At 39.6% G+C, this 17,643-nt stretch overlaps 1 protein-coding gene across 2 annotated transcripts in view; it reads right to left on the minus strand.

Moving 5' to 3' along the window:
- Nucleotides 1–17,643, minus strand: part of LOC126215057 (uncharacterized) — a 128,390-nt gene that overhangs the window by 77,508 nt on the left and 33,239 nt on the right. For both annotated transcript variants that reach the window (XM_049941705.1, XM_049941706.1), the window contains one exon: nucleotides 571–802. In XM_049941705.1, coding sequence (XP_049797662.1) covers nucleotides 571–802 — 232 coding nt within the window. The remainder of the gene's footprint in view (nucleotides 1–570; nucleotides 803–17,643) is intronic.

Genomic DNA, 17,643 nt, shown 5'->3' on the forward strand with positions numbered 1-17,643 from the left:
ATTCTGCCTTTTGAACTGCCTACTGAAATGTGTTCTGTTTTCTATTGTATCTATCGTAATTCCAGCATTTTCCATGTCCTTTTCAGGCTCTATGAACCATGTGGGCTTGGATTTGTAGCTATTGAGTAATGTGAATATCCACATGGTTAGTCTGTTATCCATTCTGAATATATGCCCAAAAAATTGTAGTCTTCTCCTCCTCATTACATCAGCTAGTTTTTCAGTTTTCAAGTATAGCTCTCTGTTTGGTCTTAACCTGTATTCAACATTATTGTTCCTTTTAGCTCCCATTATTTTCCTTATAATTCTTCTTTAGAGCTCCTCTAGTTTCTCAAGCTCTCCACTTCTTGTTAGATTAAGTGTTTCTGCGGCATACACAGCTTCAGGTCTGGTCACTGTTTGGTACTGTCTTAATTTCGTCACTTTTGCCTAATAATTACAGCCTAATAAAGAGAAAACTTGTGCATCACAGATTTGTACAGACAGATCTCAATTCTATAAAATTAATAAAAAACACAAAATTTAGAATATAAAAATCATTATCGGACTTTAAAGAAAGGTCGAACTTACTGAGTAATTCATCTCCTGCCTGAAATCAACATGTAGACAAGTGAGGTTCGGCCAATTCGTGCAGATTTTGCGGAAGATGTCGACTTTAATTTTCCGCATCAACGTTAATTTACGCAGCTGTGGAACCATTTCTGCTGTCCGTAGGACCTCTTCGTCAGTACTTTCACATCTGCCGTGGATGCACTTTGAACAGATGACCCCACAGCAACTCCTTCCTTGGAGTATGCTGGATCTGTGTGAGAGAAAGAGAGAGAGAAAAGGCGTATTTTACAAATTGTTGATTTAAATTCTTATTCCCTTAACATAAGTTTGATCAATTCTATCCCCTATACATAATAAGTCATACAACACATAGGAGGGGTAGTTATAAATTTTTAATTATCTCCCTGAAAAAATGGAGTTCTTTAGCTAATTTTGTGTTTGTATGCAGATACATATCACGGCACACTACCAGAGAATTCAAAACTAAATTCACAGGCCATCTCACCTTTACCAATGGGCGGCCCCACTTACTTTTGCCTCTTGTGGCATGGGAATGTTAATATCAATTTGAAAATGACCAGTATCATTGTTGAAGATGAGGACCGCAGTACCGGGCTTAGCCTCGTGACCGACGAACTGGCAATGAGAATCGACAACAAAGTTGATGAAAACTGTCATTTCAAGATTACGAAACTTTTGCAACTCTTCTCCAAATTTTACGGAGTCTGTTGCATTAAATTTTGGCAGAGAAGCTCAGTTACCACAAATTTTGCACTAGGTGCATTCCCAAAACCTTAACGAAACGTCACAAAAAACAGACTGGCTGCAGCACGGACCTTCCTTTAAGATGAAAATGGTAGCAAAATTATTGAATGTGTCACAACTGGGGACGAGATGTGTGAACCACGTCAACTATGAAACAAAAAAGGCAGCCAATGGAATAGGGGCACAAATTCTCCCAAGAAATTGAGGTTGTGCTGCAAACGCTGTCAGCTAGAAAGATCACAGATTCTATGTTATAGGCCTCTAAGGGAGTGAGTCTCATTGATTCTCTTGAATGTGTAACAACAGTTAACTCTGAGGTGTTGTCAAACAATGCCAAAATTAATGTGGGAGATACAAAGCAACTATTGGGGAAAACTTAGCAAAAACTTTTGTTCCCGCCATGACAATACACGTTTACTTGCGGCTAATCACACCTGAGAGCTCGTATGGGGTTTTGGATGGAATGTGTCTCCTCATCCACCACAGTCTGGATTTGGCGCTGAGCAACTACCACCTCCTCCCAGCAACAAAGACATGGCTCGCTACACAAAGCTTCGATACTGAGGTCGAACTGCATGCCAGTATAAACCAGTGGTTACAATTGCACGCAGTAGATATATACAGATACGGCATTGAAAAACTAGGGTCACAATATGACGACTCAATTTCAATAGCAATTTTGTAGAAATATAGCTTAAGAGTGTACCTTTAAAATGTATACAGTCGACCACAAAAATGTATACACACTTAAAGGAACAGAAATCATTACTTACATGTGCATTTTAAATTTAATAATTGATCACACATGTTGTACAACATTCAGTTTAGCACACAGTTACTTTAAATATTCAAAATGTTCACCGCTTGTGGTTATACACACAACAGAACAACAAACAATCGCCACAACTATGTCAATGTTACAGTGGAAATTGCTGCATATGTTGCTGTACTCTCCTGGGGAGTCCATCCAGCATGCATGGATTTCTTCGATACACATTATCTTTCACAGTTTCCCACAAGTAAAAGTCCGAAGGTGTTAGATCTGGCGACCGTGGAGAGAACTCGATGGGCCCTCTTTGTCCAATCCGATGCCCCGGAAAGTTATCATCCGGGATAGCTCGTACGGCTAGGTGGTAGTGTGGTGGCGCCCCGTTCTGTCGGTAGAAGACCTCTTCATCAGCTCCCATAAAGTGCAAGTATACCTGGCAAAATTGATGCGCACAACATTTCCAGGCACATTTCTCCAGTGACAGTAGCATCAAAGAGAAAGTGTCCTACTAAGCCCCTAGATGATAGTCCACACCACACATGAACCATCTGGTAAATTGACTCCTTTATCCACACAAACTTTCAGATTTTCCTGTGCCCAGTACACACTGTTATGCCGATTCACGGTTCCAAAAAGTTTAAATTGTGCCTTGTCACTCCATCCTATCTTCGTCACAAATTGTTCGTCATCAGTTACCATTCGCTGATACCATTAGCAAAATTGCTTCGGCAATCAGGATTGTCATCACTAATTGCGTGCAGTAATCGTGGAATGTAAACTTTCAGCTTTGCAGTTTTCAGAACTCTTCATACACTTGTACTGCTAACCCCCACTTCACGTGCACATTGTACAGCAGACTTCTGTGGAGAATTAAATGTTTCCAACATGGAAGCCAATGAAGGAGGACTCTTAGCTGTACGCTATATTCCTGATCTTCCTTTGTGAGTATCACAAATCATTCCACGCAGTTCAAACTTGTCAGTGACGCATTTAAGGGGGCCACACCATGGTTCAGGTCGAAAAAAAATCTATTTTCGGTTTTTGTCATATTTCAATAGATTAAGGTTTTATTTAAGTACTCTGAAAAGGATTTTGCTGAAAAATTTTTTTTCAAGCATTTAAAGAGCATTTTCCTACCATGTGTGTTTATGTGCCATACCCACTTTTCTGCATATATTTTGGATCTTCAAATCCCCTACTTTGCATGTTAGGGATATTTTTTTTTTCTCCCGAGGTTGTTGGCTATCCTTGGAATGCAATGGTCGGTATGCTTTTGTTTCTGCTTTTTGTAAACCAAATGCTTTCAAACACACGGTTAGATTTGTTCAAGTGTGATTGTGAGTAATTGTTATAGAAACATTGCAGGTATACTATGGTCAGGTAATTAGGAGAAATAAAGAAAATCTGGAGGCAATGAAAAGAGATATTTGGGCCATATTTTCCATAGGACCTCTACTGATAAGCCATATCATGGATTGTGTCCATCAGGAGAAAATTCATGGTGCAAATACAATAGGGCTCAGGTAACTGGAGAATCTTATTCTTACCAGCATTCTCTTCCTGCTGCTGTTATTACAGCACTTAAACCTATTTTCAGAGACTTAGCTCATCCTGACCTCCTAAGGAAATGTCTGCATGGGAAGAGAGAGAACTCTAATGTTTCAACAGCACAATTTGGAACAGTCTTCCTAAAACTGTATTTGTAGGAATGCATACAATGAAACTAGGAGCTCATGATGCTGTTATTACATTCAATTGTGGTGATAATGGAAAGTGTTGGGTACTGAAAAAGCTGGGAATTAATCCTGATGAAAATATGATCACTGGGCTGCAACACTGCCATAAAATGAGGATAGCCGATGCAGACAGGTCTCCATCTAATATGGCCAAGAAAGCAAGACAAACATCCCGGAAGGTGAAAAAGAAGCTAGAAGACCTGCTAGAGGCCAAAGAAGGGCCATCATATGCAGCAGGACAGTTTTAATTAACTGTAAGTACCAAATTTCAAAAGTTTTTTCTTTAAAGTCAATTTCCCGCAAACTAAAATTTTCAGCACATATGCCCCATTATATCAGGAACTATCATAGATAAATGATTGAAATTTTCAGAGACTCTGCATAACAAAAAGCCACCTCTGGTACTATATTCATTAATATTCCCCCATGAGGAAGTTCACAAAAAATATTTTTTGCAGAAAAAAGTTAATATTTTTTGTTAATAAATTTAAAAAGTATTTCTTAAAAACTATAAAATGGATACAGTAGATTTTAGTGCAGTTGACTATTAGCATCATGTAACATACAGTAAAAATATTAAGGTCCTGCATCAATAGTTTTTTTCAGAAATGGGTCAAATACTTGCCTAAATTAACATGGGTTAGATAGGCAGGGTGTGGTCCCTTTAATTGTTAGACGGGTTGGTGGTTCTGTTTCAAACTCCCGCCTCCACTGACATTGCACTTCAATGGCATTATCAAACTTGAAAAAGCTGTTCACAATACATTTTCGTTGCTCAATTGTCAAACGTGCTCCAGCCATCTTGTTTTCTCAATACTGAGATGAAAGTAATAACAACTGTTAAGCCAAAGAACATACTACAACACACTCTTAACTCAAACCTAAAGACAATACCAGTATCTCGACAGAACCTGACAAATAGCGAATACGTTCTTCTGGCGGACTCTATAATGAAATTTGGTTTTTCCATATTGTTAATTTTTTTATTTCAAAACATCTGTTACTTTCTGGATAGCCTTTGTACTAGTGTTTTACTCTCGGAGGGGCCTTAATGCTACAGAGGGTGCCTCACGTGGCAGCTCCGAGCTGTTGAGGGGTAGGGGAGAAATAAAATACTCATATGGCCCAAGAAGGTTGGAGGATAAACTCTGTTAACGAATCCATAGACAATAAGCTCAGCAAGCCAGTAGTGGATAAAATACTTGCACTCAGGCACAGTGCAAGCTTCAGAGCCATCAATTCCCAGTGACTAAGACTTGGTATACTGAACATAGGGGCACTGACAGGGAAGGAGGAGGATGTGGTGGAGTGACGAACAGAAGAAGAGAGGGTATTCTACAATTGTAAGAACCCAGGTGGAATGGTATGGAGTGGACATATTGTGTAATGGAGTAATAAGGAAGAATGAAAACATGGAGTGGCAGTAGTCGTGAGAGTAGACCTGAGGAGAGTAAGTGAGAAAATGATTGAGGTCAGAGGGAAAGTGGGACAGGGAGATTCTGCAAGTATATGGATCACAAACTGGAGGGTCTGCTAATGAGAAGGAAGCCTCTGAAGATGAAATGCAGAGTCACCTAACTAAACAGAAAGTTAAGATAATGTGAGACCTAAATGCACACATGGGCAAGGAAGAGAAACAGGAAAGAATATAGGATTGGATTGTTTAGGGGAAGAGACCAAACAGCAAGGTCATTGGTTTCATCGAATTAGGGAAGGACGGGGAAGGAAGTCGGCCGTGCCCTTCCAAAGGAACCATCCCGGCATTTGCCTGGAGTGATTTAGGGAAATCACGGACAACCTAAATCAGGATGGCCGGACGCGGGATTGAACCACCGTCCTCCCGAGTGCGAGCCCAGTGTGCTAACCACTGCGCGACCTCGCTTGGTAAAAGAGTATAAATAGTTCCACTGCTGTAAATGGAATATACTAGCATTTCGCAAAGTCATAAGGTAACAGGTAGAGTCATGTCAACTAGGACTACAGTAGACTACACAATATGTGACTATGACACTGTCAGAAGTATCAAGCTAATATTAGTACATTCTGAAGCCCTAGATAGCGATCAACGTCTTTTAGCAGGAATGGTTGGAGGTATTAAAGAGGGAAAGGAGGCAAACAGTCACAAACACAATAAGAGTAGTGGAAAATCCTTTTCGATCAATGGTGTCAGCTTTTCAAATCTTTCATAAAACTATATACCTAAATGTGGACAATAACGCTAAAAAGTGCCTTGGCTTCTAGATACAGAGTGTCCATAGTTAGAGTTCCAGTTTCAAAATGCTTTAGAAAGAGAACACCTGTTCAGAATGAAATCAAATTTGAACAGTATCTGACACAGGGAGAAACGTTATGGAACAAAGAAAAAAACTAAAAACGTATTACCAAACAAACGACACACAAATTACAATATGGTGACTGTAGTTTGAGTTGCACATTATGGCACCTGTACTGCTCAATCTAGACGACTGCACAAGTCCGGCAGTCAAGAGTTGTTAGGTAAGCCCATCCAGTGACTACTGGCAACATGACACACAGGACTCATCTTCCCCCCATCTTAGCCCTCCAATAAATGATGCCATCAACCTGCACTACACAATCACCTCTGCAGAATGAAGTGGTACCGGCTGACGTGCGTGCAGATTCTCCGTCGCCCACATTCCACAGTTTGTCGTATCGACGTTTCCTAGGATATGGAAATGGACTTCAACTGTCGACAGAATGTTCCGTGGCCATTCACTACGAGCTTCGATCTAAGCGAGAAATTACAGAGCGAACGTGTGTCTCACTGGCAGGTCAGCAGAAAGCAATTCCTGAACACGGGTGATTGTGTACGGACAGCACTGCAGGATGTTTCGTACGATTTTATGCTCCGTGTTCACAGGCACGTCCAACATTCAGGTATTTCCTTGTCCACTGTGCATTTACGCTCCACCGCTCGACCCTTCCTGCACTACTGTGGCCACACATTTGACAGACGTCTGGTCGACTGCTGTCATCTCTCTGCCACATTGCACTTCAAAAGAAGCTTTGTTTTCGAATTTTGTAATCACTTTCTCCAGAGCCCTAGCAGACATCAAACCAATGACTTTTTGGTCCCTCTAGTGCCCAGACCTTCTGCAGGGCACACAGTCATCATTCTTGTAGAAGAGCTTTATCAGCAGCACGCAAGTCTTCACACGGAGACAGTCACGTAAGGCATTTCTGATGAATAGCGGTGTGCTGTGCATGTGTCAGTGTCCATATTCAAAAGCTTCAGTGCCATCTATTTGTAAAATTTTCATTAAGGCCGCCCCTCCCCCTCCCAATGATAGATAACTAATATGCTGCTCAAATTTGAGAGCATTCCAAGCAGCAGTTGTTTTTCCTACAGCATTTTGAAACTGGAACTTTAATTACAAACACCCTGAATTTACATAATTTTTTGCATCACAATCCACAACGTCAGACACTGTACTCACCTCCAAGAGTTTTTGACAGTGTAGATATTAACAAAGGGAAAATATTACCAGGATTTTGGTGGAAAAACAATGAAAATATATAATTCCTGTAACAAATACCTAGGAATGCAAAGACAAGAGGTAAAGCAGTAAGGGGTGATTTTACCAATTATTTTACAAGTGATCATAATCAGTTAGCTTAGCAAGATATGTACAGAGAAGTTAATCTACTACTTACTAAACATTCATACTGTAGCGGTCTCTCTGTTGACATAAAATCAGAGTTTCTCCTCACCTCTGTATTTGTGTTTACACAGGTATATAAAACTCTCAGCATTAAATGCAAACCACTTTTTTGCCTCATATTTGGCACACATTTGAAGAATTCAGAATTTTTTGAATGCTTCATCAAGCACAATTTTGAGCTCACCAACAACACCGTACCAACTGTTTTCCAGATTGCAGTCTTTGAATATATTGCTTTTGACATCCCACAAGTCCACTACTTCATTGCTTTACACAACAAACTCGAAACAACAAACTACCAACAAGGGACGAGACTATAGGTGCAAGAGCAAACCTTCAGACATAAGCAAAACAACTACATTTTCGCTCAGACTCTTGACTGCAGTGCTGTCAGTGAGAGAGGTAGGAAACAGAGGTCAAAGCGAGGGGAAAGCATTTAACTGCCCTGCAGTAAAAAATATAAAATATTCCCCAGCCGCAGCAAACCATCAGCAATACATTGGCAACCACTTAACTTCAGTAATATTGCCCAGCCGATCTGCAAAATGATGTGTATTGCAGCCACATTGCAACAACGTTGAAAGAAATTGCTATTTTCATCAAATATTGCCATAAAATATGGCCTGTGTAAATGCACCTTAAGGGAAGAAGTTGCAAAGAAAAATAGAGCATTCCATATACACTCAGTCCAGTCACATCAATGTGACCGACACCTATGTTCGATGTCAATATGCAGTAACCACAGGCAGCACCACTAGCAGTGGAGAGCATAAAGAATTTGTCAACGGGAAACAGTGAAGAAATTGCAATGCGGAAATGGAATAATTTATCTCGCGCTCAAAAGTGCAGGATCACTCGCTTTCGGGCCGAGTGTGGAAGCATTTCTGAAATTGCCAAGTTTGTAAATTGTTCGTGTGTCGCTGTCATTAAAGTAAACACTGCATGTCAAAATGGTGCTACTGAAAACCAGTGCCGAGGCAACTGTGGAGCACCACTGGCCATATATGACAGAGGTGAATGATTCTATGGAGATACATACAAGCAAATATATGTGCTGCTGTTGAGCAGCTGACCATCTAGACCAGGGATTCCCAAAGTGGTCGATATCTACCCCTTGGGGTTGATATCTGTTTCCTAGGGGTCGACATAAACGAAAACGGATTTTGGGGGTCGACGAGGTCTAAAAATCAACCCCTATTAAATTAACACAAGTTCGTATTTTAAACTTTCAAGATAGGTAGGTACTGTACGGTTTATGTTGTGTTACGTGTACTAAGAATAATTAATATTTTTGTGGGAAATAGCATTGTTGTAGTAATGTAAAGTCTCAAGTTCGTACAAGATGAAAAACTCACCAAGTCTGTGTGGACAAGTTCGTGCAAGATAATGAGTTCGAGCGTACGTCTTTCAGCCGCGTTTTGACTTGCTCTCTATTTGACACTTACGCAATTTAACATGAACGAATTCATGATCAAGTCCAAACATGTTTTTGATATCTTACTATTTAACGAGCTTGCATTTAGGTTGAAAGCTCATTTGCGTTTTGAAATTCGTTGGAGCTTGAACGATAATAATTCATATAAGTACTCATTTATTTCAAGAGATTACAAAGTTAGTACATAGCTAAATTAAGTGAAGTAAAGTGACTGAAAAAGTGGTAAACACAACATACAACATATTTTAAATAGGTAGGTATAAAAGTATTTGTAAAAATTACTTAAGTTGTTAAGTAGGTAGGTACCTACACTTTGAAGTGTTCAGGTTGCTTTGGTTTTCATTCTTATGCTGATAGGTACCTACTTAACTAATACGAATTTTCTATACCTAATTACCTACTATAGTTACTTACCTAATATAGGTATCCAAGTTTATCAATGAGTAAGTCAGTAATACCTAACAAGAATCCATTACCTGAGTGTGATAAAAATAAGATAGTGTGCAAATTTAACAGTTTATTATTGTTTTTTATTTAGGTAGTTTTTTATTTGCAGGATTACTGAGAGTTTTATGACGGCGGACACAGGGGGGGGGGGGGGGGGGGGGGTAAAAAAAAGACAGACAATACAGTTTGGACTACTTGAAGTTCGGATTTATTGCATCTCCATCAAAACAACAATTGCCGATGTGTCTCATATGTGAAAAAGTATTCAGTAATGATGCCATGAAGCCTTCAAAAATGAATGACCACTTATCAAGAGTACATGCTGCCAAAAAAAGTAAGCCTTTGTCATTTTTTCAAGCACTTAAAGAAAAATTAGACAAAAAGCCATCCATAAGATCGATGGTTGAGTCATCTATTAAAGACGATGATGGTTTATGAGTGTCCTATAATACACCTTTACTAATAGCGAAGTCGGGGAAACCCCACACAACTGGAGAGCAGCTTATCTTACCAGCCACTGCGGAGGTCCTTAACAATGTATTGCACAAACCCGCACATGATTTTTTAAAGAGAATACCTTTGAGCAATATCACCATTCAGAGAAGCATAGACGAGATGGGACGCGATGTGGAAAACATTTTAGGCAAGTTCTTACAGACCAACAGATTCTCTCTCCAGTTGGACGAGTCCACATTACCCGGCAATGAAGCTCTGTTGTTAGGATATGTTCGATTTATCAAAGATGAAAATATGTGCCAAGAACTGCTTTTTGCTACATATTTAGAGACTGATACCCGAGGAGAATCGATTTTTCAGGCCGTGGAACATTTTTTTACTGACAAAGCTATTCCATGGAAGAACATTGTTTCTGTTGCGACTGATGGTGCACCGTCTATGGTTGGTCGTCATTGTGGATGTACTGGTCATTCTCTGCGTGATTCACAGGCAGCATTTAGTACCAAAAAAGCTGAGTCCTAGATTGCATAAGTCTTTACAATATGTAATAAATGCTATCAACAAGATTCGGAGCAATTCTTTGAACTCTCGGTTATTTGCTCAGCTATGTGAGGAAAACGACGAAGTCTTTACTCGATTACTTCTGTACACTGAAGTTCGCTGGCTATCAAGAGGCTCTTGCTTAGAAAGATTTTCAGCCATTTTTGAATCTGTGTTGGAGTTCTTACAAGGAAAAGATCCAAATTTGAAAGAAAATCTGAACAATTGTAAAACATATTTACTACTTGACTGATATCTTTGGAATGTTCAACAAAGTTAATTTGCAACTGCAGGGTGACGATCTTAAGTTGGTTAAAACAAAATCAATAATATCGGCCTTTGTGGATAAACTAATCCTTTATAAACAAAATTTAGGCAGAAAAGAATATTCGCAGTTTCCGCATTTGTCAAAATTACCAGAAATGCTTCAAGATGATGACTTATTATGTGTCACTCACTTGGACGCATTACACAAGGATTTTACGGAGAGGTTTGAGGATCTTTTAAATTTACAAATTCCTCAATGGATAATAAATCCGTACAATACCACAGCCATAGAAAAAAGCCAATGTGATAATGCAAGAAGAGTTGATTACCATCAACACAGACGAAGAGCTTAAGCAGAAGTTCAACCAAGGCTATCAGAAGTTCTGGTTGCAACGCAACATTGAAACACAGTATCTTACATTGTGGAACATTGCTGAAAAATACCTTATCGCTTTTCCATCATCATACCTAGTTGAAAAAAGCTTCAGTGTGGTAAACATTTTGACGAAACAGAGAAACCGTTTGAAAATCAACGAACGTGGAGATTTAAGGCTGCAACTCACCAATATTGAACCGGATGTAGCTAGATTGGTAGATAGTCATCAGGTTCATCCATCACACTGAATGATTTATTTTCTCTTTGAGAATTAATACTTTTTTAAATATAATTTCCTACCTACTTAAGATACTTTAAGTACTTAATTTGTAATAATCATTATAAATTAAACTTGATATTTACTGAATTATATATCTTTTTATTTTGTTAAATTTTGATGAGAAAATGAAGTCAACTTTACTCACTTAACCAAGTGCAAAGTTTTCCAATTGGTACCTTAGTACCTAGGTATTTTGTATCAATAGGAAAAAACTAAAGATAGGCCCCCTTATTCATAATAGTCTGCTAACTTAAAGCATTGTTAATTCTCACTCTGTCTTCTTCTATTCACCTAAGTCAGAATGAAAAATAACACTCTGTAGCAGCTGTTTTAAGTTAACGGACCATTATTAATAAGGGGATTAATCTTAAAAGTAGGTAATTTAGCGATGGGGGTCTGAGGTAACAGTTCATTTTGGAAAAGGGGTCAGTTGTCCAAAATAGTTTGGGGATCCCTGATCTACACGAACCAACAGGCTACCAACAGTGCCTACTCAACAACCACTCAGCGAAATCTGCTGTATACGGGCCTCTACGGCAAGCACCTGGTTAACGTATGCCTGCCGACTACTGATAGTCAGCGATGAAGGCTGTAATTTGCATGCGAGTACCGTAACTGAGTGGTGTGGCGATGAGGGGGGTGGGGGGGAGGGGGCTTTTCAGATGAATCAAGTTTTATGCTCCACTGGGCATAGGGCCACTGCAGGTACGGTGTGAAATGTCTGGAAGCAAATACCCTACAAATGTTATGGTCTGGGAAATGTTTTCAAGGCATTCCCTTCTTGATCTTGTCATTCTGGAAGGCACAACTTATTACTAGAAGTATACATCTACCCTCGGGTACAAACTCCAGACATATGCGAAGAATTCAACAGGTATTTCATAAATTCTAACAAAATTGACAAACTCCCTCCTCCACACGTAAGTCCCAATATAAAGCAGCACAGAACAGTAGAATTCAAATTCACTCATGTATCCCGCTATGAGGTGACTAACATTATAAAATCCCTAAAAAAATCTCAGATCTGTGGGCTGGGATGAAGTCTGAACAAAAGTAATAAAGGCAGAATGTGATAATATTGCACCCCAACTCCATCACATAATGAATCAATTGTTTGATGAGGGCTGCTTTCCGGATAGGCTGAAGTATGCAGAAGTTCGACCTACCCACAAAAAGGGCAGACAAGAGGAGATAGGAAATTTTCACCCAGTATCAATACTACCAATTATTTCTAAAATATTTCAGCGAGTAGTGTGTAACCAACTAGAAAAATATAAAAAGAAACATAACATTATTCTTAATGATCAGTATGGATTTTGGAAGGGCTGAAGCACTGTGCATGCTACTAATGAACTAATCACTAAAATAAGCAAATGCATCGATAACAAAGAGAGCATATCTGGTATCTTCTGTAACCTTAGTAAGGCATTTCATATGGTAAACCATTAGCAGCTGCTCCTCAAATTAGCTTCTTATGGTTCCCATGAAAAATCTTTAAACTGGTTGAAGTCTTCTCTCAAAAATAGGAATCAGAGGGTGGTTATACAACATAATGGCGAGAAAGCTTGCTCTAGTTGGAAGAAAATACAAGCAGGTGTACCCCAGGGGTCCATACAAAGCCCATTGCTAATTCTATATTATATAAATGACATGCCAGGTAAGGTAACTTCTGATATGATTCTGTATGCAGATGACTCAACAGCAGTAGTCAGCTGTAAAAACACTGAAGAATCAGCACAGAAAACAAAACAGACTCTTCAAGAACTAGAAAATTGGATAAATAATAATGCTATGAAACTAAACTTAACAAAAACACAAATTGTAAACTTCAGGACCAAACAAACTGTTTTAACATGTAACACAGTTAAGTTATGAAAGCAGAGACCTGCTAACTGCAGCATCTGTCATATTTCTGGGAGTGACCATAAACAAAAACTTGTCATGGACTGATCATGTGGATTGCTTACTGAAGCAGTTGAATAGTTTTTTTTTTTTTTTTTTTTTTTTTTTTTACACACACAATGAGGATTCTGAATAAAGTAACTGGCTTAGCTGTTAGGAAAATTGTGCATCATGCATATTTTATATCAGTTGCAAGATATGACATTATTTTTTGGAGAGCTGAAAAAGGAAGCCTCCTCAGTGTGTTCAAGCTACAGAAAAAAATTATCAGTGCTATGACAGGAACAAACAATAGACAATCATGCAAACCTTTATTTGCAAGCCTTGACTTACTGACAATTCCTTCCATGTTTATATATGAAAAACTTCTCTTTGTGTTAAAAAAACCCAGATTTTTTTTTAGGGAAATTCATTTACACATACTTATGAAACAAAGCACAAACAAGATTACATGTTACCTTGCCACAGACTAACATTATTTGAAAATACTCCATATTACATGGCTTTGAAGCTTAGCAATAAAATCCGTTCAGAGATGAAGGACTGCAAGCTAGAATCCACCTGTGCATACACTGAAAAATATTTAAAAAGCAAATGCTACTACAGTGTGGATGATTTTATAAATGAGGAAGACAAGTAGGAGATATTACATCTGGTTTTTTTTTCCCCGTTTTTTCTACATTACATTCTGTGTGTATGCTTATGTTCCTTTTTAATGGAGGTATATGTGCTTTTTATGTGTGTCCATGTTTATAAACAATGTATCATGTGATCTATGTATCTAAATATCTAGATGTAAACAAAGATATTACTTTTACGAAATTGTGTTGTCTTTGAAGTATGTCCATATTTATGAACTACAGAAATAAACATGAAAAATACTTTAAAAGAATGATTTCAAACTACTGTGGAAATTTTAAGAAAAAGGAAGAAATCTAACATGTACTTATCTTTTTATGTTATAATGTGCTCCTTGGAGCATCTATATACGTTATTTTAATGTATCTTGTGTTAGATATACTTAGGTAGGCATAGAATTATTCATTGGCGAGTCACCAATGTTTCAATCAAATGACTGTATATAATATGTCATGTGACAAAGATTCTATTCTATTCTATTCTATACCACCCCTACATGTAATTTCTTTTTCCTTGGCTCAATGCCATCTACCAGCAGGACGATTTAACATGTCACACAGCTGACAGTATAAGTGCAGGGTTTGAAGTACACCAGGAAGACTTTACTGTACTGCCATGGCCACCAAACTCCGCTGACTTAAACCCGATCGAAAATGTGCGGGCCCACCTCATTCCGGCTGTTTGTGCAACTGATCCTCAACATAGAAACCTAGGCACAGGAGTCGGCACAGTTCCACATCTCTATTGGTATCTTCCAGAAGATCACTGACACTCTTCTTGCACAGCTCACAGTGGTCCACACTGCAGAAGGTGGTCATTCAAGTGGTTACTCAAATGGTTATTTTTCGTGACCCTTACACAAAATGTAAGTCAGCAGCAAGAACTGGTCTGCAGTCAGCTTTAAATGCAATTTCTCTAAATTTTCTCAACAGTGTTCCTCGGGAAAGTACACCACCTTCTCCCCAGGGATTCCCATGTGATGACCACACTTCTTTTTCAACAACCTTACACATTTTGAATTTTCGTCATTGTCAAAGGCTACAAAACACAAAACAAAACTGGTATCAGACAATATGAAAATATGATGTATTACACCACTGATAAGACACACATTACATCGACTAGAATATGACCTCCTAGCTGGCCATATTCTAGTAATCGCAATATGTCACATTGTATCCTCCTGCAGTCACTCGACGACACCACCTTCCCGTACACCACAGCATCGTCAGCAAACAGCTGCACATTGCCGCATACCCTGTCTGCCAAATCATTTATGTATGAGGTGCTACCCAAAATTTTCGGGACTGGTGCTACCAATCTGTTGAAAACCTTACTTTTGGACTAATGGTCACCATCACCCTCAAAGTAGTTCCCATCTGCACGTACACACCAGTCCCAGCACTTATGCCACTGGTCAAACATTTTCTGGATGTCCTGTTCTTTGAGGGTGTTTATCACCACCAGCGATGGTTCTCGAATCCTCTCTAGAGTGTCAAACCGACGGCCTTTCAACTTTAGTTTCAGTTTTGGGAATAGCGTGAAGTCGCAAGGTGCTAAATCTGGCGAGCATGGTGGGTGGGGTACAACCGCCATGTTTTTTGCCAAGGACAAGGACATGTGAAAGGGTGCATTATTGTGATGCAGCAGACAGTCCCCTTGATGACAAAGTTTGGGCTGTCGTTGCTGCACATTTTCACGAAGCCGTCGCAAAACGTAACAGTAGTACGCAGATTTCACTGTTTAGTTGAGTGGGACAAATTCTTTGTGTACAATTCCCGCAGTATCAAAGAAAACGACGATCATGCTTTTCACTTTGCTCTTCACCTGTCTCACTTTTTTGGGTCTTTGAGAGCCTGGGCTCTTCCACTGTGGTGATTGTTGCTTTGTCTCTGGGTCATAACCGTAAATCCAGCTCTCTTCACAGGTGATAACCTGTGACAAGAAGGTTGGATCATCAGATGCGGTCTGACAAAGGTCCTTGTTCTGTTTGCGGATCCATCATAAAATCACCACTCACCAAACAGAGTATTACTGAAGTCACTATGGACACGCAACACATTGTTCCAGCTGAGTGCCACTCCGCACACTGACTCATCAGATATGCAGCTCTCGCCACCTAGCGGTGCAAAGATCTACTACTACAACTTTCCACATGGCAGCACAAGTCCCGAAAATTTTGGATTCCACCTCGTATGTAGATAACAACAGCAGTCCTATCACACTTCCCTGGGACACTACTGACGGTACCCTTGTTTCTGATGAACACCCACTGTCAAGGTCAACATAATGGCCCCCCAATACTTAAGAAGTCTTTGAGCCAATCACATATCTGGTAACCTATTCTGTGTGCTTGTAACTTATTTAAAAGTTGGCAGAGGGGGATCGTATCAAATGCTTTTCAAAAATCAAGGAAGTACGATTGCAATAATGTTACATTTTATCTTTTTCTCTGCTGCTGTTTTGACTGTGAAGTTATTTCTGTGGTGTCACCGCCAGACACCACACTTGCTAGGTGGTAGCTTTAAATCGGCCGCGGTCCATTAGTACATGTCGGACCTGCGTGTCGCCACTGTCAGTGATCGCAGACCGAGCGCCACCACACGGCAGGTCTCGAGAGACGGACTAGCACTCGCCCCAGTTGTACGGACGACTTAGCTAGCGATGCACACTGACGAAGCCTCGCTCATTTGCAGAGCAGATAGTTAGAATAGGCTTCAGCTAAGTCAATGGCTACGACCTAGCAAGGCGCCATTAGCATTACATAGCTTGTATCTAAAGAGTCTCACTTGTATCGTCAAGAGCGATGTACCACAAGGATGGATTAAAGTTAAGTATTCCAGGAGCTACGTACTTTTCTTTATAGCATTCATTACGTATCCTGTTTCAGACCTATCTACTTGCCTGCGAGTTAACGCGTGCCTTTCGGCTACTTCCGAGTGGCGTGGCTGTCTTGTTACGCCACAACAATTTCCAAGTGCAGTCAGTAGTGTCCCAGGGAAGTGTGACAGAACTGCAATTATTCTCTATATACATTAATGATCTGTCAAGCAGGGTGAGCAGCAATCTGCAGTCTATGACGACTGTGCTGGCTGATCCGTTACTCACATCAGTGTGGAAGAAGTAAAGGAAGTGGTTCTTGAAAATCACCGAATCACTATCAGAGAATTTGTTTCTGCCAACTAATTTTTGTACAAATTTCTGAATGAAGTCAACAATGATCCAGAACTTCTAAGGGAGGTTATAACATGTGATAAAACATTGGTATACAGGATATGACATTGAAACCGAGGCCAAATTATCTCAATGGGAACTGCCTGAAAAGCCACCGATTACAGTGGGATAGCGCATCACGGATTCCTGTCTTACGGTCATACGGCCAATAAGGAATACCGCCCAGAAGTTAAGCACCGTTTTAGTGAAGCAATTCGAAGAAACCAACCACAATAATGCTCTCACTATCTTCACCCTTGTTCAGTGTTTTTTTCCATGATCATTTTTATGTGATTGTTTACAAAAAAGCCACAATGTGAACTGTTTGATAAACTACAAAAACCACCTATCAAAACAAAACTGTATCGTTCTAGATGCCAGTGAATATGCCTTAGAGCAAAAAAAGGCGAAACATGCCTGGGAGAAATAAATTAAAATGCAGCAAGAAAAGGAGGTTTTTATTTACCAAACAAGTATTTCTGTGATTGCTGCAGAGGTTGTGCACGCAAAGAAACTTGTCGTTCACGACTGTTACGCAACAAACAGAACAGTGACATTGCTCGACCACTGTATTCACCCGACG

Source organism: Schistocerca nitens, chromosome 12, assembly GCF_023898315.1.
Source record: "Schistocerca nitens isolate TAMUIC-IGC-003100 chromosome 12, iqSchNite1.1, whole genome shotgun sequence".
Taxonomy (NCBI): Eukaryota; Metazoa; Arthropoda; class Insecta; order Orthoptera; family Acrididae; genus Schistocerca; species Schistocerca nitens.